At 43.8% G+C, this 21,357-nt stretch overlaps 1 protein-coding gene across 1 annotated transcript in view; it reads right to left on the reverse strand.

Moving 5' to 3' along the window:
• The window catches only part of LOC126527510 (uncharacterized), a 51,870-nt gene that overhangs the window by 18,013 nt on the left and 12,500 nt on the right, over window positions 1–21,357 (reverse strand). Inside the window, exons 3-5 of the mRNA XM_072284949.1 lie at window positions 15,486–15,607; window positions 14,455–14,517; window positions 14,061–14,188 (exon numbers count right to left, since the gene is read on the reverse strand). Of these exons, the coding sequence (XP_072141050.1) occupies window positions 14,061–14,188; window positions 14,455–14,517; window positions 15,486–15,607 (313 nt within the window). The remainder of the gene's footprint in view (window positions 1–14,060; window positions 14,189–14,454; window positions 14,518–15,485; window positions 15,608–21,357) is intronic.

The raw sequence follows: 21,357 nt of genomic DNA on the forward strand, positions 1-21,357 counted from the left end.
TTCCGAGGGCAAGTAGAAGGTACAAGTTGCCCTCTACGAGTACTTCGCCTTAGCATGTGCATTGGGTTGTTATCGGAATCATTACACTAGCACGAGGTGGTAGCGTTGCGTTGTCGTCGGAAACTCGAAGACCGGCTCAGTGGCGGCAGGTGTATCGTGTCGTAGCTTTCTTTGTAGAGAACGAACTATAGCGTCGGGCAAGGTCGACGATGGCGCCATACTCTCGAAGTATATTCCAAGTATCAATTCACGGTTGCGTTCTCTGTGAACAAGGGAACTGATCGGAGATGCAGAATTCTAAACTTGTACGCGAGAAGTGCACACGCCAAGTAGTTTAACCGCATGTCCGCCAGCTGTCCCGACGTTCGCCCCTCACCAAGGCGTAACACATTAAATTCTAAACTCCTTGCCAGTTTTCCATTGATAATCGAGTAGTCACCACCAGTGTCTATTAAAGCAGTAACATTTCGACTACCGATCAGCACAGGTATGTTCACAGGTATGCAAATACACATAGAGGACGACAATCAAGCGTAATTGAGAACCACGTATCACAGCAAGCAATTTTTCACTTTTAAGTAAACATACAGCGTAGGTGTGAGGGATGGCTGCTGGAGGTATTAACGTTTATCGCAAGAGGCATAGCGCAATGTTTTTCACTACCGATTGCCTGATAGAAGCATCTGAATGTTGGAAAGGTCTTAACGCCATTTGTTTACAGACAGCACAGACAGTTGGCGTCGTATGTTCCCAGGCAAGAAGTTATTGCCATTGGGAACAAACGATGAATTGGTAGCAGGCTGGTAAAGGATCATATAGCCCTACAATTGTGAAGTGGCTAATAACGTGACGAAATAGGACAGGCGCGACCAGTGCCCACAGATGCCTGGAAAGTCGCCACACATTCCTGCACATCGTGACGGTGACCGCAACGTAGATAACAATACGCCAATTACCATCAAAATGGCGATGTCCTTGAAAATTTTTAATTCATATTTTTGTATTTACAATTAATTATTCAGGTGGGAGATCCGATGCTGACAGGCACCATAAGATAGAAGTGTCATAGACACACGCCTAATCTTTTCTCTTTCGTATAATTTAAAAAAATTAAATTATGGGGTTTTACGTGCCAAAACCACTTTCTGATTAAGAGGCACGCCGTAGTGGAGGACTCCGGAAATTTCGACTATCTGGGGTTCTTTAACGTGCTCCTAAATCTAAGTACACGGGTGTTTTCGCATTTCGCCCCCATCGAAATGCGGCCGCCGTGGCCGGGATTCGATCCCGCGGCCTTATGCTCAGCAGCCTAACACCATAGCCACTGAGCAACCACGGCGGGTTCGTATAATTTTGGTTCTGCGCAAGAAATTTTCATAGTGGGGCTATAAAAAATTTTGAGAAAACAATTCAGAAGACGGACCCAATATGGACTTCGTGGTTGCGGAGCCCATTATTCGTAATATCGTAAAACTACTCCTAATGTTCTTGAAAAACAGCTTGTGATGTCATTTATTATTGGTTCTGATTGGCTTGCACGACGTGAACCCATATTCGAAGAGGCCTTCCCAGATGGCAGTTCGGACAGAAGTGCCCTATGTATTTACACGGCACCCCACATGACGAACAAAAAGCGAGCTAGGTTTCGCACATCAAATTTGTCGTATAGCTGTTGACGTAACTTTTCTCACAACCTGGTTTGAAGGTTCCAGAATAAAGTTGTGGACGAGACAATGGTACCTTATTAAACCACTATTTCAAAGTAGAATATAGATTCGGGCTTGTGGTTTCCTATACAAGTGAGCGGCACTGAGCGAGCGAGGGTGTGTAAAGATAGGGCACATATTGTTACGTGAAGCTGACGCCGAATACTAGTTACAATTTATTTACAGGGAAGCTCACGGAGGCCAAAATGGCGACGCTATATCAAACGGGCACACACGTCTTCTTCGTCATCCTCAGTGCAGCCACACTGTGGCGGCTGTTCCGTTGCAACATGAATGGGGCCAGGGAATATTTGATTACCAAAGCCTCGTGAGGCACATATGGTGTGCCCAAATTGTCGCAAAGCTTTCGTAAAAGCCATGACCGTAATGATTGATTCTAGCTAGCTAGCAACATCATCATCATCATCATCATCATCAGCCTAGTTACGCCCACTGCAGGGCAAAGGCCTCTCCCATACTTCTCCAACTACCCCGGTCATGTACTAATTGTGGCCATGTTGTCCCTGCAAACGTCTTAATGTCATCTGCCCACCTAACTTTCTGCCGCCCCCTGCTACGCTTCCCTTCCCTTGGAATCCAGTCCGTAGCTCTTAGTGACCATCGGTTATCTTCCCTCCTCATTACATGTCCGGCGCATACCGATTTTTTTTTCTTCATTTCAACTAAGATGTCGTTTACCCGCGTTTGTTGCCTCACCCAATCTGCTCTTTTCTTATCCCTTAACGTTACACCCATCATTCTTCTTTCCATAGCTCATTGCGTCGTCCTCAATTTCAGCAGAACCCTTTTCGTAGGCCTCCAAGTTTCTGCCCCATATGTGAGTACTGGTAACACACAGCTGTTGTACACTTTCCTTTTGAGGGATAGTGGCAACCTACTGTTCATGATTTGAGAATGCCTGCCAAACGCACCCCAACCCATTCTTATTCTTCTGGCTATTTCAGTCTCATGATCCGGATCCGTGGTCACTACCTGCCCTAAGTAGATGTATTCCCTTACCACTTCCAGTGTTTCGCTACCTATCGTAAACTGCTGTTCTCTTCCGAGACTGTTAAACAGTACTTTAGTTTTCTGCAGATTAATTTTCAGACCCACCCTTCTGCTTTGCCTCTCCAGGTCAGTGAGCATGCATTGCAATTGGTCTCCTGAGTTACTAAGCAAGGCAATATCATCAGCGAATCGCAAGTTGCTAAGGTATTCTCCATCAACTTTTATCCCCAATTCTTCCCACTCCAGGACTCTGAATACCTCCTGTAAACATGCTGTGAATAGCATTGGAGATATCGTATCTCCCTGTCTGACGCCTTTCTTTATAGGGATTTTGTTGCTTTCTTTGTGGAGGACTACGGTGGCTGTAGAGCCGCTATAGATATCTTCCAGTATTTTTACATATGGCTCATCTACACCCTGATTCCGTAATGCCTCCATGACTGCTGAGGTTTCGACTGAATCAAACGCTTTCTCGTAATCAATGAAAGCTATATATAAGGGTTGGTTATATTCGGCACATTTCTCTATCACTTGATTGATAGTGCGAATATGGTCTATTGTTGAGTAGCCTTTACGGAATCCTGCCTGGTCCTTTGGTTGACAGAAGTCTAAGGTGTTCCTGATTCTATTTGCGATTACCTTAGTAAATACTTTGTAGGCAACGGACAGTAAGCTGATCGGTCTATAATTTTTCAAGTCTTTGGCGTCCCCTTTCTTATGGATTAGGATTATATTAGCGTTCTTCCAAGATTCCGGTACGCTCGAGGTTATGAGGCATTGCGTATACAGGGTGGCCAGTTTCTCTAGAACAATCTGACCACCATCCTTCAACAAATCTGCGGTTACCTGATCCTCCCCAGCTGCCTTCCCCCTTTGCATAGCTCCTAAGGCTTTCTTTACTTCTTCTGGCGTTACCTGTGGGATTTCGAATTCCTCTAGGCTATTCTCTCTTCCACTATCGTCGTGGGTGCCACTGGTACTGTATAAATCTCTATAGAACTCCTCAGCCACTTGAACTATCTCATCCATATTAGTAACGATATTGCCGGCTTTGTCTCTTAACGCACACATCTCATTCTTGCCTATTCCTAGTTTCTTCTTCACTGTTTTTAGCCTTCCTCCGTTCCTGAGAGCCTGTTCAATTCTATCCATATTATAGTTCCTGATGTCCGCTGTCTTACGCTTGTTGATTAACTTAGAAAGTTCTGCCAGTTCTCTTCTAGCTGTAGGATTAGAGGCTTTCATACATTGGCGTTTCTTGATCAGATCTTTCGTCTCCTGCGATAGCTTACTGGTTTCCTGTCTAACGGCGTTACCACCGACTTCTATTGCACACTCCTTAATGATGCCCATGAGATTGTCGTTCATTGCTTCAACACTAAGGTCCTCTTCCTGAGTTAAAGCCGAATACCTGTTCTGTAGTTTGATCCGGAATTCCTCTAGTTTCCCTCTTACCGCTAACTCATTGATTGGCTTCTTGTGTACCAGTTTCTTTCGTTCCCTCCTCAAGTCTAGGCTAATTCGAGTTCTTACCATCCTGTGGTCACTGCAGCGTACCTTGCCGAGCACGTCTACATCTTGAATGATGCCAGGGTTCGCGCAGAGTATGAAGTCGATTTCATTTCTAGTCTCACCATTCGGGCTCCTCCACGTCCACTTTCGGCTAACCCGCTTGCGGAAAAAGGTATTCATTATCCGCATATTATTCTGTTCTGCAAACTCTACTAATAATTCTCCTCTGCCATTCCTAGAGCCTATGCCATATTCCCCCACTGACTTGTCTCCAGCCTGCTTCTTGCCTACCCTGGCATTGAAGTCGCCCATCAGTATAGTGTATTTTGTTTTGACTTTACCCATCGCCGATTCTACGTCTTCATAAAAGCTTTCGACTTCCTGGTCATCATGACTAGATGTAGGAGCGTAGACCTGTACAACCTTCATTTTGTACCTCTTATTAAGTTTCACAACAAGACATGCCACCCTCTCGTTAATGCTATAGAATTCCTGTATGTTACCAGCTATTTCCTTATTAATCAGGAATCCGACTCCTAGTTCTCGTCTCTCCGCTAAGCCCCGGTAACACAGTACATGCCCGCTTTTTAGCACTGTATATGCTTCTTTTGTCCTCCTAACCTCACTGAGCCCTATTATATCCCATTTACTACCCTCTAATTCCTCCAATAACACTGCTAGACTCGCCTCACTAGATAGCGTTCTAACGTTAAACGTTGCCAGGTTCAGATTCCAATGGCGGCCTGTCCGGAGCCAGGTATTCTTAGCACCCTCTGCAGCGTCACAGATCTGACCGCCGCCGTGGTCAGTTGCTTCGCGGCTGCTGGGGACTGAGGGCCGGGGTTCGATTGTTGTATTCATATAGGAGGTTGTGGCCAAGTACTGCACCAGGGTGGCCAATCCTGCTCTGGTGAGAGAGTGCGTTACCGGTTCTGGTCACCGGGATCAGGCCGCACTCCAGGCCTGTTTGTGCAATTTTCTCAACACACGGTTTTTTTTTGTATTTTCCGGTGGAGAATAGCGCGGCACCGGGATTTGAATCACGGTCCTCTTGCACTGGAGACGGATACTCTACCGTCCCCGTAGGAGTTAAATTAAAAATTACTTTATGGGGTTTCACGTGACAAAACCACTTTCTGATTATGCACGCCGTAGTGGAGGACTCCGAAAATTTCGACCACCTGGGGTTCTTTAACGTGCACCTAATTCTAAGTACACGGTTGTTTTCGCATTTCGGCCCCATCGAAATGCGGCCGCCGGGGTCGGGGTCCGATCCCGCGACCACGTGCTCAGCAGTCTAACACCATAACCACTGAGCAACCACGGCGGGTCCCGCAGGAGTTGTACGCCTCATTTAACCTACAGTGGTGCCCTATTTGGTCAGTCAAGGTGGACCAATCTTAGCTCGGTTATACCGCATGGATGGCACTCGGCTAGAGAACCTGGTATTTATGACCTGCACATGTGAGTGTGAGGCCATACATATTTGAAGATATACATCTTTCTTTCTTTCTTTTTTTTTAGGAGGGTTCCCGTACAGTGATAAAATAAAGGAAAAGACATTAAAAGAAAGAAAAAAAAGAAAGAAAAAGGGGCGAAAAAAAAAGGAACATAACAGGTGATTTGAACTCGTGACCCTACGATGTTGCCCGGAAAGATAGCTCAGTCGGTTGGTTCGTTAGGCCCCAGGCTACTTTCAAGCGCCACAGCTCCTGCTCCGAGCCTCACACTTACGTGGAAAGAGACTCATGTTGTCCGCGACTTTCTAGGAAAAATGGCCGCTCGAGGAGAAGAGCGAACTCGAGCGGCTTTAGAGGCAAGGAAAACTGCCTTAAAATATTTAGACTTGAGGGAAAGCTTCGTTAACAAACTATAACACGGCAATCAGCACTCGAATACGACGAGAGAAATTACTGAGACGTGGAAAATTCCCTTGAAAAAAATCTGGTTTGCGAGACAAATGCTTGTATGTATTGAACCTCTTAAAAGATGAGGGGGGAAATATGCGCTCACCGAGAGGGCATCGTCAGCACGAGACATCCACAAGGCACCTTACAGAGATGTGGAGAGCTTCGCGGCCGGAACTAAGCCCCCCTTCTCCGCCGGCCAAGAGGGGGAAACGCGCTTTCCGATCGCTCAAGGTTGCGCGGACAAAGCATAACTCTAGCGTCTAGGAAAAGCTTAACCAGGTGCGATGGCGGCACGCATAGCGTGGGAAGCTAGCCGCCAGAATAACTATACCAAGGACTGCTGCTGATGAGGGCGAAATACCTTCGTGTAATTATAATAACCCTAATAGGACTACTTTCGAAAAAAAAATGGAAACGGCCCAGAGGGCTATACTACGAGAGCTATGACTGATAGTTTTCTATATATATATATATATATATATATATATATATATATATATATATAAATATATATATATATATATATATATATATATATATATATATATATATATATATTCATCTCATCTGTCGGATCGCATGCGCGCGCTGTTGCTTTGTCTCTGCTTGTAGTATAGTTAAGAGAGCCAGTTTAAGGGCGGAGAAGAAGAAAGAAAAGAAAAGAAAAAACTGCAGCGCCATGGTTTTAAAGCGCACCCGTGGTAGAGAAACGGAATGCGATATAAGCGTGCGTGGCCATGATACGCACACGACAAACTGCCTTAAAATATTTAGACTTGAGGGAAAGCTTCGGTAACAAACGATAGCACAGCAATCAGCACTCGAATATAATTATAACCCTAATACTAATTGTAAATATTCATCTCATCTATGGGATCTAATGCGCGCGCTGTTGCTTTGTCTCTGCGTGTAATAGTTGAGAGAGCCAGTTTAAGGGCGGAGAAGTGGGAAGGAAAGGAAAGTCTCTGAAGCAAACTTGCAGTGTCGTGGTTTTAAAGCGCATCCCGTGGTAGAGAAACGGAAGGCGATATAAGCGTGCGTGGCCATGATACGCACACGACAAACTGCCTTAAAATATTTAGACTTGAGGGAAAGCTTCGTTAGCAAACGATAGCAAGGCAATCAGCACTCGAATATAATTATAACCCTAATAATAATTGTAAATATTCATCTCATCTATGGGATCTAATGCGCGCGCTGTTGCTTTGTCTCTGCGTGTAGTAGTTGAGAGAGCCAGTTTAAGGGCGGAGAAGCGGGAAGGATAGGAAAGTCTCTGAAGCAAACTTGCAGCGTCGTGGTTTTAAAGCGCAACCGTGGTAGAGAAACGGAAGGCGATATAAGCGTGCGTGGCCATGATACGCACACGACAAACTGCCTTAAAATATTTAGACTTGAGGGGAAAGCTTCGTTAACAAACTATAACACGGCAATCAGCACTCGAATACGACGAGAGAAATTACTGAGACGTGGAAAATTCTCTTGAAAAAAATCTGGTTTGCGAGACAAATGCTTGTATGTATTGAACCTCTTAAAAGATGAGGGGGGAAATATGCGCTCACCGAGAGGGCATCGTCAGCACGAGACATCCACAAGGCACCTTACAGAGATGTGGAGAGCTTCGCGGCCGGAACGAAGCCCCCCCTTCTCCGCCGGCCAAGAGGGGGAAACGCGCTATCCGATCGCTCAAGGTTGCGCGGACAAAGCATAACTTTAGCGTCTAGGAAAAGCTTAACCAGGTGCGATGGCGACACGCATAGCGTGGGAAGCTAGCCGCCAGAATAACTATACCAAGGACTGCTGCTGATGAGGGCGAAATACCTTCGTGTAATTATAATAACCCTAATAGGACTACTTTCGAAAAAAAATGGAAACGGCCCAGAGGGCTGTACTACGAGAGCTATGACTGATAGTTTTATATATATATATATATATATATGTATATATATATATATATATATATATATATATATATATATATATATATATATATATATATATATATATAATATATATATATATATATGTATATATATATATATATATATATAATATATATATATATATATATATATATATATATTCATCTCATCTGTGGGATCGCAAGCGCGCGCTGTTGCTTTGTCTCTGCGTGTAGTATAGTTCAGAGAGCCAGTTTAAGGGCGGAGAAGAAGAAAGAAAAGAAAAGCAAAAACTGCAGCGCCGTGGTTTTAAAGCGCACCCGTGGTAGAGAAACGGAATGCGATATAAGCGTGCGTAGCCATGATACGCACACAGCAAACTGCCTTACAATATTTAGACTTGAGGGAAAGCTTCGGTAACAAACGATAGCACAGCAATCAGCACTCGAATATAATTATAACCCTAATACTAATTGTAAATATTCATCTCATCTATGGGATCTAATGCGCGCGCTGTTGCTTTGTCTCTGCGTGTAATAGTTGAGAGAGCCAGTTTAAGGGCGGAGAAGTGGGAAGGAAAGGAAAGTCTCTGAAGCAAACTTGCAGCGTCGTGGTTTTAAAGCGCATCCCGTGGTAGAGAAACGGAAGGCGATATAAGCGTGCGTGGCCATGATACGCACACGACAAACTGCCTTAAAATATTTAGACTTGAGGGAAAGCTTCGTTAGCAAACGATAGCACGGCAATCAGCAGTCGAATATAATTATAACCCTAATAATAATTGTAAATACTCGTCTCATCTATGGGACATAACGCGTACTAAATACCAAGTAAGAAGCAGGACCAGTTGCGAAGAAGTATGCTCGTTGTGTCAACTGTAATATGCTAATATTTGTCCTATCTGAAGGACAGTCTATGTGGTACAGACAGAATGCGGCTTTGTTGAGAGGACACGAGAACGCCACTCATGCGGTAAAAATTATGCTTGTGGACATCTGACCTGTACAATGGTAAAAGCTTTGCGTCCTGCTGCCACATATTTTTTTTAATAGATGGCAGATTTGAGAGGCATTCCTTGAATGGGCATTCCTTGCAGTAGAAGTCTCGGACAAATTCGTACTGCCCCATAAGCTTGTCGCCCAAGGAACAAGTTGTTGGGGGATTTAAGATTCGCAATGCCACCAAAGCGAGCTGTGACTTCGCTGAATCCAGCATTGCATGCCACTTGTTCTAGAATCTAACGAGCTTATGAGAGGTGAGCCACTCGGAGGTCACATGAAGTAACTTTGCACAGTGCTCACGAAAGACTTTATTTATATCAAGCTTTGAGCTCCGCTAACACCTTCTCGAGTTTGTGACTCAATTTTGTTCGCTGTTATGATTACTATATTAATTTTCAATACTCTTGTTTGAGTTTTGTCTGTCTTATGCAGTCGTGACTGCATTGAACATGTCTCTTTCATCCTTGATATTATCACGTGGTAGTGAGAGGTGAAGAAAGAAGCAAAACTGTGAATCGCGAAACTAGCGTTATATTGGGTGAACAGGTGCCCTTAAAGCAAAGTACACCCAAAGCACAACGATAACGGTGAACACAGTCGGCTATTGTCGAAAATTTTATCAGCGGATCAAGCGCGTCGGCTTTCATACACGAGTCATCGATGGTATCCGCGCGTCTTTCAGAAAGTTCTACACGATTCTCGTGGTGTAAACATGAAATCAGATTTCACAAGGTTCAGTGCCAAATGACAGCGGATAAAACCAGCGATAATATGCGAAAAACTTCCAAATCGTGCAGGCTCGTCCTTCGCTGTGCGATAACATTTGTTTGGCGTTCAAGCGTGATCACCCGATAACGATAAACACGTTCACGTGATGATTTGCCGTACAGACTTATGTTATTGCGATTAGCATTATTTATGAGCTTCACCCTCATTGCTCTATGTCTGACCCTACCCAATCGTCTTCACACCAACTTGGGACACTTGCTGATTCGTAATCTAATGGGTAGGACATCTGACTGCGGTCATAGATAAAGAAATTCAACAAGAGCGGAGCCTTATCAAAAACACACTACATGAAACACGTCAGGCCTAATGTTTACATCATTCTTTGCTAACGTCAGCATCGTAAAAAAGAATGTGAAATGAAGTTAACAGACAATGATTGATTTTTGCTGCTCAAACTAAAATATTTTGCAAATAAATGTAATTATACCATGTGACGTCTTTTTCTTTCGGTACCTATCCACAAGACAGTCAAACGCCAGACGTGACGGGTGCGTGCTGCACGTGGCATGCAAGCCATCGAAGCGAGCGAGGCTGTCTAAGCACGTGAGGATTCGCATGTTCAGTGTCCTGTTTGTCCTTTATTTATGTACCTGTAGTCTCTTGGGCTCTCGGCGTATGTTTTGTGTTCGTGCTGTACTTTGACACGGCAATCATGTGCTATTGGACCCCGGCAGCAAGGTTACAAACTTTTTTGAGTGCCTGCACCGCATTTCAAGCAATTTGGGCTTAAGGCACGGCACCCGCCGTTGTGATGCAGTTGGCAAAAAATTGCTCGGCCATTGTGGCGAGTTAGATTAAATTGTACAAATTTTACTGGCACATGTTTTCAGCGCTTTCTATGGACCCTAAGATTATTATAAGTTTTTCGGTACTTTTCGGGTACTTTTCGCGCATGCTGACAGCGCTGCGCGTTAAGACGCAGTTAGAAAAAGAAAGCTCGTCCTTTGTTGAGTAGTTGATTTGGCGTTTACTGAATCTTATGGGACATGTTTGTGGCACTTTTAGTGGGCCACAATATTTTTGTAACTCATTTCGGTCTTTTAGAGCACGCTTGCCCACACGACTCTGTGATGGCTGTTGTGGCGCAGTTAGTTTATAATGTACTGAATCTTACTGGGACATCTATGCGGCGCTTTCTGTGGGCCCCAACAAGATGCAACCTTTTTTCGGTACTTCCTGGGCACACTGGCAGCACAGGGCGCTTTGTCGTAGCTAGGGAAAGTCAGGTCAGAGAGGAAAACAGAAGAGCCGCTGTGGTGTATTTGGCTTAACGTTGGTTATTTCCCGTTGACTGAATCTTAACAGGGCCAAGCTTGTGACGCTTTTCATTACTCCCCCACCTCCACCAACCAAACAACATATACGTCTTTTCTGCGCTCCAGCTTGCGGAAAACGAGACGAGCGATCGCCGAAAGTGATATCAGGATAGTATGTTGCTTGCGCTTCCAGAACGGCCAAAATTTAATGCCAAGGAGAACAGCAAATCCACTAACGTGCAAATAAAAAATTTCCATTTTCTCAACGATTGAAAACAGGCTTTCAACCCACGTATTTTGAACCCACTCATAGCGTGGCCGAGAACCTGTACGAGTATTGTGGCCACCTATGTCTACATGGCGTACTACCGCGTCGGCTCAGGGCAAGTTGTGTCAAAAACGCGGTGCCACCCGTGCATTTTCGTTCTTACACAGAAAAAATAGGGCTCGGAAATTAGGAATTCTTTAAAATCTGATGCCTTCGTTATATGTTGTGTGGTATCGTTTCGGTTGCCTTCAGGCGTATTCGATGCCATGTTTGTAAAAGCGAATTGTCTTCGTTCGCAATTTCTAGCATTTACCTCATTCACGTGTTTCACCTCTACAGGGAGTTTTTCCATAAGGCTTTATTACCAAAGTCCTCATATGCTTCTTTTTACTTTCTTCAGCTGATGCCGTCCAGAGGACCTTCATACCGGAACAACTGCTTCCTACTTGGTGCCACAGAGATTTTAAAGCAAACTCTTTAAAACTGCAAAATAAGCTTTTCCTGATTTCATAAGGCGTTTTGCATCAACTTTATAAAATTGCACGTTGTACAGAGGGCAACATGGTTGAAGGCTTGTAAAGTTCCCTTCCAAGAGGATTTATATGAATAAATAAAGAAATACCGCAAATTCGCCCGAAATCTGAAGCATTGAGTGCGATAGCAAATAAGTGGACAGCTATACGAAGTAAAGATGGTAGTCTTATAGGCCGTGTAAAGTCCTCAACATAGGCATAATAAATGAATTACCAACAATTGTGCAACGTGTGCACAAGCAAGCATGAACACACCTCACTCGATGACTTCGAAAACTCGCCGCCTCTCGCATCAACGCGAGCTAAGGAGCAAAAACGCAGGGGACGGGGAACTGCGTACCCGTCGCAGATGGCATTCAAGATACAGCGGCGCCGGGGGGCGCTCGCGGTCGTCCGGGGCCGCCGTATGAAGGAAACCGGCGCAACGAGGCCGCAGCGAAGCCGCAACACAGGGGGAAGCGGCGCGCTTCCGAGCCGCGATCGCGCACTTACCCTCGCACGCTTTCACTCGCACATACAGCATACGGCACATGACGATTTTATCGCCCTTGGACTGTAATTCAACTTCACGGCGAACCCGATGGCGATGGCGATAGCAGAAATACGCACCCAATGTCCATATAATTGCTATTGCAACCGTTCAACCCTAAAGGCAGGTGTCATCTGCGTATATCGAGAGGTAGACTGCTTATGCTGAAACTTCAGCTGGCCCAATGTGCGTTACATTGAGCAGCACGGTATTTCGTACTCCTTTTTGAGGCGCGCCGTAATACCTGTTATGCTCAGCTGTGGGGCCATCTTTTCTCTGCCTAAAAACAAACGGCAAGTTATGTAATCGGGTAACTAATGTAGCATGCGGCCGCATATTCCAATGGCCTCCATTGAGTTTATAATGGCGTAATGCGCAAAGTTGTCATAGTAGCATTTACCATGGAGAAAAAGGGGGACTGCATATGCTTACGGCTTTTCTCTTGTTGAATAAATGTTGCGAGGTCAATGACGCTATGACTCGAGGAGTGGCCCGGCGGAATCCTGCCATAGAAGCAGAGTGCACATTGTAACTCTAGATGTGCTAATTTATATGTGGAAGGATTATCCTTTCCGTCAACTTTCCGGTGCCACTGGTCAGAGCAATATGGCGATATGCCTTACTGCAACGGGGATTTTTGCGGTTTTAGCGCAGGTACCTGTCGACATGGCTTCCACTGTTGGCAACACTACCACTATAGCATGAGTTTTTGTAACTGCTCTAGCGCTCCTCTTGCCTTTTGTCCATGTTGCCCCAGGATAACATAGCTAATGCTGCCAGGGCCAGGAGTGGATGACCGTTTAGTGATTGCCACGTAAGCTTCGACTTCGTCATATTAATAGGCTCGAAATATTGACGACGGCTGCTAGATAAGTGTTTTACCTTGAAATCTTAACTACTTACGGTTGCCAAGCTTCTTCACCAGCAGTCTTGGAGTAAGTGGCAATTTCCCAGGAAAATACCTTAAATCGATTGGCACGAATCGTGTCTGCTGACAGAAGTTCGACCGACGAGTTCCTGAAGGCTGCTAATCATTGATATCTATTTTCTTTGCGGGGACTAACTTACGCTTAACTCAATATGTTTCTCCGCCAGTTGGATCATTCATACATACAATAATAGGCGCGAACTTGAGACGGTACAACGAGACAGACAAGGGACCTACACACTTGGTCATTAGCGCCTGTCAGTTTTCAGTTAGCCTCCACGCTTTGTCTGTCTTACTGGCGCTCCTAAATTTAGTGCCTATTATTCCATGCATCACTGGCATTGCCGAAAAATACACTTGGCGTTATTCAGTTATGTTATGTTAGCTACAATCGTGTGTAACTTTGCGCGCAGAGTGCAAGAGGCCGAAGTAGTGTTTCAAAATAATATGCGTGTATGGTTGAAACTTGACTTACACAAAGATAACATTTGCAATCACAGCTTGAAATTGTGGATTCACACAGTCGCACGCGGTGACTGAGAAATAAAGGCAGTCGTCATAACCAGCCTTCACTGAGCATATCCCCAGTGATCGGGTGTCAGTGTTCGACTGGGGGCCACTATATGTAAAAAAAAAAATATGAGAAGTGCACTACTGAATAGTTGTGGCTAAAATAGTTTGGAATATAGAAAACACACATCCATACAACTTTGACTCACCAATAAAATAGAAAAAAGTAGGAGTTATTGGGCTTGTGCATAGACTCTCCGTATTTTGTGAGATTTTCCAATGTGCGACGGCCGTCTACCGATTTTTTAGGATCAAAATAAACAGTCAGATTATGTGTCTGCAATGGAAATATAAAATGAAAAATGCTTAGGTAATGCTACTCTATAGGCTTGTTGACCGCTGGATTCAAGATTATTTTGCCGAGCATGAGCAAGCGGGACACAACAGACGACATTCACACTATAAATGCTGTACAACTCTCATTGAATCTGAAATGTCGAGATGGAGCATTTGGCGTTGCATTAACCTTTTCAAGGAAATTGTCCTTTAGCGTTATGCGCAAATGTCCCAACAGCACGCATTGTAGAAACAGTCCAAACTTACCGTAATAGTTTGTTTAACGGTAATATTTATCATTATTGAGCGGTTGTGAAGATACAATTCAACCTGAAGAAGAAAAAGAAACGAGTTCAAATTAACGTACAGCTGTGATGCCGTTAATAGAGGCATTGTGTTATGACGTATGCATGTAAAAGGCACAAAGACACGCGTAGGTTTACATGTGTCACCTGTTCTTGCATTTCCGCGCAAGGTTCCCGTTGACGTCACATGGAGAATAAGGCTGCTGCGTGGTTCTCTTTATGTTCTGTTCTGTTCTGTTTATGCTTACCTATGCCAACTCTTCCTTGTCATTGTGCAGCTGTCCTTGACGAGCCGAAATACCTTGGAGAGAACCAAGACTGACGAGAGCGACCGCCTAAACAAGCTTGCTCTGGTTCACTGATGAGCTGCGTGCGCTCCTCAGTAATGGCGTACCAATATCTCAGAATGCCTGCCCGTGAAGTAAGTGGAATCCAGCTATACGGACGCATGGGAGATGTTATGTATGATGCTTTGGGAAGATTCGGGGGTCTGGGGCCTCAGAAAACAGTGATGGAAGCGGGACAAGAAATTTTTTTAGAGAAGGGTCCTGGTGGCACATAAAAATAACAAGACCTAATCAGAACCTCTTACGACAAGGAGGAACGGTAACTACGATGTCCATATTATCGTGATGTAGTTCGCTGTTGTGACTGTCCTTTCATGTTCTATAGGACTACGCTATTACGAAATCATAGGGGCGAGTTGTGATGTATGGGATTTTTTAATAAAATAGTCAACGCCAGAAAACTGTTTCATTTTTTTTATCATGCCGCCAGTGGTGCCTTATGCGGTTCGCGAAAGTGTGCTAGAAATTGGGGTAAACGCAATATTTACTGCAGATTCTGCATAATACAAAATGCGTGAGATGCCGGAGAAAAATGGGTCCATGCCATCCTGTATTGCAGTCAATATATAAACTCACCTGTCGGCATTTTTCTATCTGAAAAACTTTAAAGCGTGTGTTTGAGTGGAAAAAAAAAAACAGACATTACCTTTTTAAATAATTCCTCGATGTACTGCTCGTTACCTGAACTTGATATATTAAATGACTGATCGTACACGGGGTATACATCCATGGTAACATTTTCTCCGATCATTGGCAATTCGTTCCTACCTGAAAGAAGATTATAACGACCCCACAAGAGTGACTTTAATTATGGTTTAGTAGTAAGAAGCGTGTTCCCAGGTCCCATGCAATTAAACGTTCCAACCGCCACAGAAACAAAGTCCGTCAGCTGGTAGTCGACCAAAGCGCGTATGATGACTTAACCCATCAGGAACTGGTTTCTTTTTTTTCTTGCTATCTTGAAATAACTCTTATATAATAACTTATCCTTGTACTAATAATTCACATACAGAAAATTATTACTCTTGCCTAATTAGATTTTGAAATCTAGCCCGTGACCATATGGTCACACTGGGCCCTTACGCTACAGTAAAATACGCGAAGTGAAAAACATTTATTTCAAGCCACGAAACATCACAAAAAACCTATATAGGGAATAGTCGAGCAATTATTTAGTGTGAAATGGTTTGAATCATGGAATACACATGCCGTCGTCATACTTTGTGCATTGTGTGTGCACTGCACTGTTGCAATTATCTCATGCACACCTCTTGCCATTAGGTATGGGTGCCACAGAGTGGGCCACTTGGTCATACCGTGTACCAGTCAGGACATAACCAGTCTTTGGGATTCTGTGTTGACCAGGTTCTCTATGCTTATTGTCCCATCGCATCAGGTAGTTTTGTGCAATTTGCCTGCGGAATTCCACCTGCGTGACGTTGAACCCTGTGCTACGAATTAGCGTCCAAGCGTTGCTGATAGATACCTCACAAAGTCAAGTGAAAATCGGCCACCACCACTTTTTGCCGCGGATTACAATCCTGTGGATGCATACATTTGCATCCGTCTGGTCCGTACTTCTCATAAAACTTGTACAGAGCAACAGTGTTTCTTGCAGGCCACCTCGATTAGCTTCTTCTGAACACGAGAGTGCCTGTCTGCAGATGACATTGGCTCTACGCCGTGAATGGTGCTTATAATCGTTACTACAGAATTGTCCGTACAGCGGACAACAATTATCCCATTGTCGCTCAGCACGGGTTCTTCGTGCCCGCGAGGTTGGCGCTTGACGAATTGGGGTCGAGCGATAGAGCACCCTTTGGGAACACGACTCTGCTTCACTGTGCCCGTGCCTTCATAGCCCTGTGCCTTGAGATGCCTGAGTAGCGGCATGCCTGTGGATAAATTATCAAAATAGAAAAAGAAAGGAAGGTCGTGCGTCTCTGCTGCGAGTTCATCCACCATTTGAAGAAGTGGCGCCGCTGCTTTTCCGAAGTCCTTTTCATATTTTTCTGATGTTCCGGGATCCCCTGCTTGCCTTGATACACTTTGAAGTTTACAAGGTATCCGTTCTTGGCATTTAGGCAGCATACCTTATACCCGAAGCGGATAGGCGTTCCGCGTATAAACTGTTTACAGCCATGACGACCATAATACTCAATCTTACTTTCGTCATAGCTCAGGTGACGCACAGGTTGAAAGTGCTCCAGAAACCTTGCTTTCGATAGCGCCATCAATGGACGCAACTTTGCCAACTTGTCACTAAGCGTTAGGCTTGCATTTTGTACAATGCAGGAATCGCATAATCTGTACGAAGCGCTTTCTCCGCATAGCATTGTAGGCCATCGTGTGGCGCATATCCAAGCCGCTGTCCCAATAGCACTTTTTGCCTGGCAATCGGTTATAGCCGCACAAAAGGAGCAAAACCTAATTCTTCTTTGGTAACCTCCGGATCGGGCTTATTGAAAAATAACGCATACTTTCTTGTTTGTTCGACTAGCAGCTCCACGACGGCTTCGTCAAAAAAGATTTCGAACAACTCAACAGGGGAAAAGCCCCTGTAAGCACCAAAGTTTGGGTAGGGAAATATGCCAAGGCTTTTCTGGAGATCACCGTTCGTCCACTTAGATGCAGTGGATAATTTCGCAGGAATGGCAGCATCAACTACGGCAGAAGGAACCTCTCATGTTCCGTCACCTTGCCCGCCTGGGGTCGTCATCGTCCGAGTCGGATCCACCAATGCGGCGTCCATCAGAGAAAACAGTTTCAACGTCGGCTCATAGCTGCCACCAGATTAGATTGTCAATGACCCCGCCTGAGTCTTCATCGGCCGACTCTTCATCCGAATAGGTGCTAGCCTCTCGCGGGTCGATATAAATCACTGACACGTCGTCATCGTCTTCTTCGAGCATCTTCGCAATTTATTCCAACATCAACCTATTAAGGCAATAAAATAAGAAATAACCACTGCGGGAATGCGCCAGCAGCCGTTGAAGACATGAGAATGCAGTTTAAAAAAGTTAGGTAGCCTAAAGGTATCCATATGACCATATGGCAACGCGCAAGATAACACGCTCCTTGATGGATAAATCAAACATAAATTTTTCACAAATGGTCATCGAAGGTCACATATTCGATGAGCAATATGGAGGCAAGGATATTGGGCTATTGTTTAAACAAGTAGTGAAAAAAAAAACATATTACCCCTTGGAGCGATGCATGGCGACGCTACTCCCACAGCAACACTGACACCTGCTGCCACTTGATATCCATAAAGGGAACTCTCATCTGTCTAAGGACATGTCAAAGGCGATTTTGGTGCCGTTTTGTTAATCGTAATAAAATAAAATCCACTGGGCAGAATAACGTGACCATATGGTCACGCTGGTCCTTAATGGGTTAAGGAGGCCGCTTTCTAATAGTGAAAAGTATTGTTTTTTGTTCTTTCATTAGCGGCACCTAATTATATGGCACCACTTTTCTTAAACTTGTTATTTGCTTTTGTCAGAACAGTTATACTTCTCGCTTGTATTGTAGATATCAATATGAAAGTCGCTTGAATTGCACTGTTTGATAGATGATAGCTATAGTAATTACGTCCCACATTCAACTGCTACATTTACTGATCTAACTTGCATATGTAGTGCTAGAACCGGAAACGCATTTCAATTACGACTGAGAACATGAATATATAATATGAACTGTTTGAGAAGCTGAAACATTTTGTATGTTTCACAGTACTTAAGCGTGAACGGAATCTATGCCGAAAAAAATAACTGTAGTTTGAGAAGGCAGCATAATATACGGATGATTCCATAAAACGAAAATGTTTTTATTACGAATTCATGTAATTAGAATTGCTTTGCGAGTGATCTGTGGCTAATTGTGTACGCGTATTTATCCTAAAAAGCGAAAGGAGAGAAAATAATTTATCCTTGTTTATGCGTCATATTTGGAGTGCTGGAAAGGACGTTTTGTGAACACGATGTAAGGCGGTTGAGCGCATGAACATGTAGCCACTGGAACACTTAGTCTGTTCATCTTGTTTCTGGCTAAAGGAAACTAATATCGCTGGATTTTTGTCTCTTTTAGATCTGCGTAAAAAGTGATCGATCAAAGCTGAATAACGCGCGCAGATGAAGTATGCCGATTCGACGCACATATTGAAATGTATGCGAACGAAATCGTTCATAACGCGAATAAATAAATGCTTTTAAAATAAATTTTAGTTGAACAACGGCCTATATTTCAATTCAATGTAACGTGCAACCACGTGTAATGTGTATGTTTATGACCGAGACGAGTCTTAATTTATCGTGGCTCCATGTTTATACTCGTGCAGTAAACCGTACTCAAAGTGGAAGCACAGGTAGACCAAATAAAGCTTTTGAAAATCGTTCCATTGCCTAGACAAGTGGCCTATCTGAAGTGCTGGCAGTTTTCAGGGAGTTCAACAGACGTTTCCTACATACGCGACTTTCTGAGGCATAGTTTCCTCATAAATATCTTTAAACCTTGTAGGATCATTGCAGGGAATTTGAATAAATGTGATCTATCCAAATATTTTCACAACACCTTTCCATCTTTCTACTCTTTCATGATCTTGTATAATCAAGTAACAAAATCAAAATACATTGGCAGTGGTACCAAATTTTCTCATTTGGTAATTTAATTCTTACCTCTTAGTACAAAAATTACTAGAAAACGAGTAACATGTTTGCTATTGAGGAAAGCAACGCTCTTAGTTTTTGACTTCCCTTCCTAAAAAGTTGCTCATGGAGATTATTCATAACTTCAGAGCTGATAATACAATTAGGATTCCTGCGGAAGTTTTTTACATATTTGTTTTTATGTTTGTCCTCGGCTAACCTTATTCACGCCTTCTTAGGTAATTGGGTAGTCCATGATCTAATGCGCCGAGCAGAGGGCTGCTCTGCTGTGGAAACCTGCTTCAGAATCAACCGTTGGACCAACTTGTGTCAATAAGTATGCGCCCCTCTTTGATGAACCTCCGTTACGCCAATTTTGGTCACCGGATCTCTTTCCCTTGGTATGTGCCGCTCTTCAGTGAAAAATAGGAATATTGAAGAGTTCTGTGCTATGGCGAGGAAATTCAACTCGTGTCATATTTACTGAGACAGTTTAACTTCAATATATGAGAACACACGCTACACGCACGCACATTACATCGGTGCCAGTACTGGCGCAGTTGTCCGTTGAGAAGAGCCCGACTGCATTAAGTTTTATACACGCTGCGATTCGGCGTGTATTCGGCGATTTGTCAATACGATATGTGTCGATATATTGCCCCAGTGCTAATCACATTGCCGTCGGCATGCATCATGCGAGGGGTTCTGCCAAAACTTTTTTTTCTTTTGTTTGTCACGGAGAGATTTCAGAACGCAACCCAACATACACAAATACCTAAAGTAAACAAGGCACCTATGCATGTAAATTAAACTTAAGGATTGCTCTACAAAGATAGCACTGAGACCATTCCAATGCACTCGTATATGAGATCCTGCGCTTAAATTAGGAATGAGTTCAGTCTTTCGCGTGAGTTTGTGGTCCCGGTAATATCGTTTGCGGGTGTACACACACGCTGTCTGAGTTAAAATGGACAAAGCTTTAAAAAATAGAATGTGGGTTACGAGGACGGGAATAACTGCGTTGTGCCAGTAGAAATCCACTGCGAATTTGCGATTTTTTAAAACATATTTCGTTAGGGCAATTGACCAAAGTATTACTTATTGGCCTAACGGAGCATTCAAGTAAACAAAATCGTTCTCGATATACGAAAATACACTCTTGGTCACTATATTTATCCCGCTAAATTTTTCTTAATGAATTTTTCGCCGTTCGAAGTTGTAAGACGCAATAGAAGATAAAGAAGGCAAGTCAGCATGTGCCCACGCGCCCCGGCAATAGCTGAGTAGGCAAGCACGTGAAAGGGACTGCGCATAGATGGAATCGATGGCAGATGCTGAAGGCCACAGCAGCGTAAGGATACTAGCTAGAGGAGTGTCCAGCTATCGTTAAGGTTACGCCTACACTTAGCAGCAGCTAACAGTTACACTGACGTCCCGTTCCTTTCATTCTATCGCCGAATCGAGCATTCAGACAAGTCGGCTACTTGAAGCTTATGTTTACAGGCTTTGTCCCAGGCATGGTAGCGTGATCACGCATTCACTTCGCGTGTATTTTTCCTTGGCACTGAACATTTGTCAAAGACAAAAAAAATATGAAAAAGAAAAGCTGTACTGCGTCGCAAAGCATTATTTGCAATGTTTTCCGAAACAATAATGAATTTGGCATTATAATAACCGCCATAAGGCTAATAATTATTATTGGGCGAAATAATTACTTGCAGTTTGTGAACTACAACAAAGAATAACCCAGCTTTATAACGGTGACTGCAAACATTATAGTGTCAGTTTTGTCATCGTATATCGTAGCTATCTGTTATACCTTGCTCGGCATTACCCTGAACACAAGGCACATATTTGTAATACGTTTCA

This window comes from Dermacentor andersoni, chromosome 10, assembly GCF_023375885.2.
Source record: "Dermacentor andersoni chromosome 10, qqDerAnde1_hic_scaffold, whole genome shotgun sequence".
In the NCBI taxonomy this organism is placed as follows: domain Eukaryota; kingdom Metazoa; phylum Arthropoda; class Arachnida; order Ixodida; family Ixodidae; genus Dermacentor; species Dermacentor andersoni.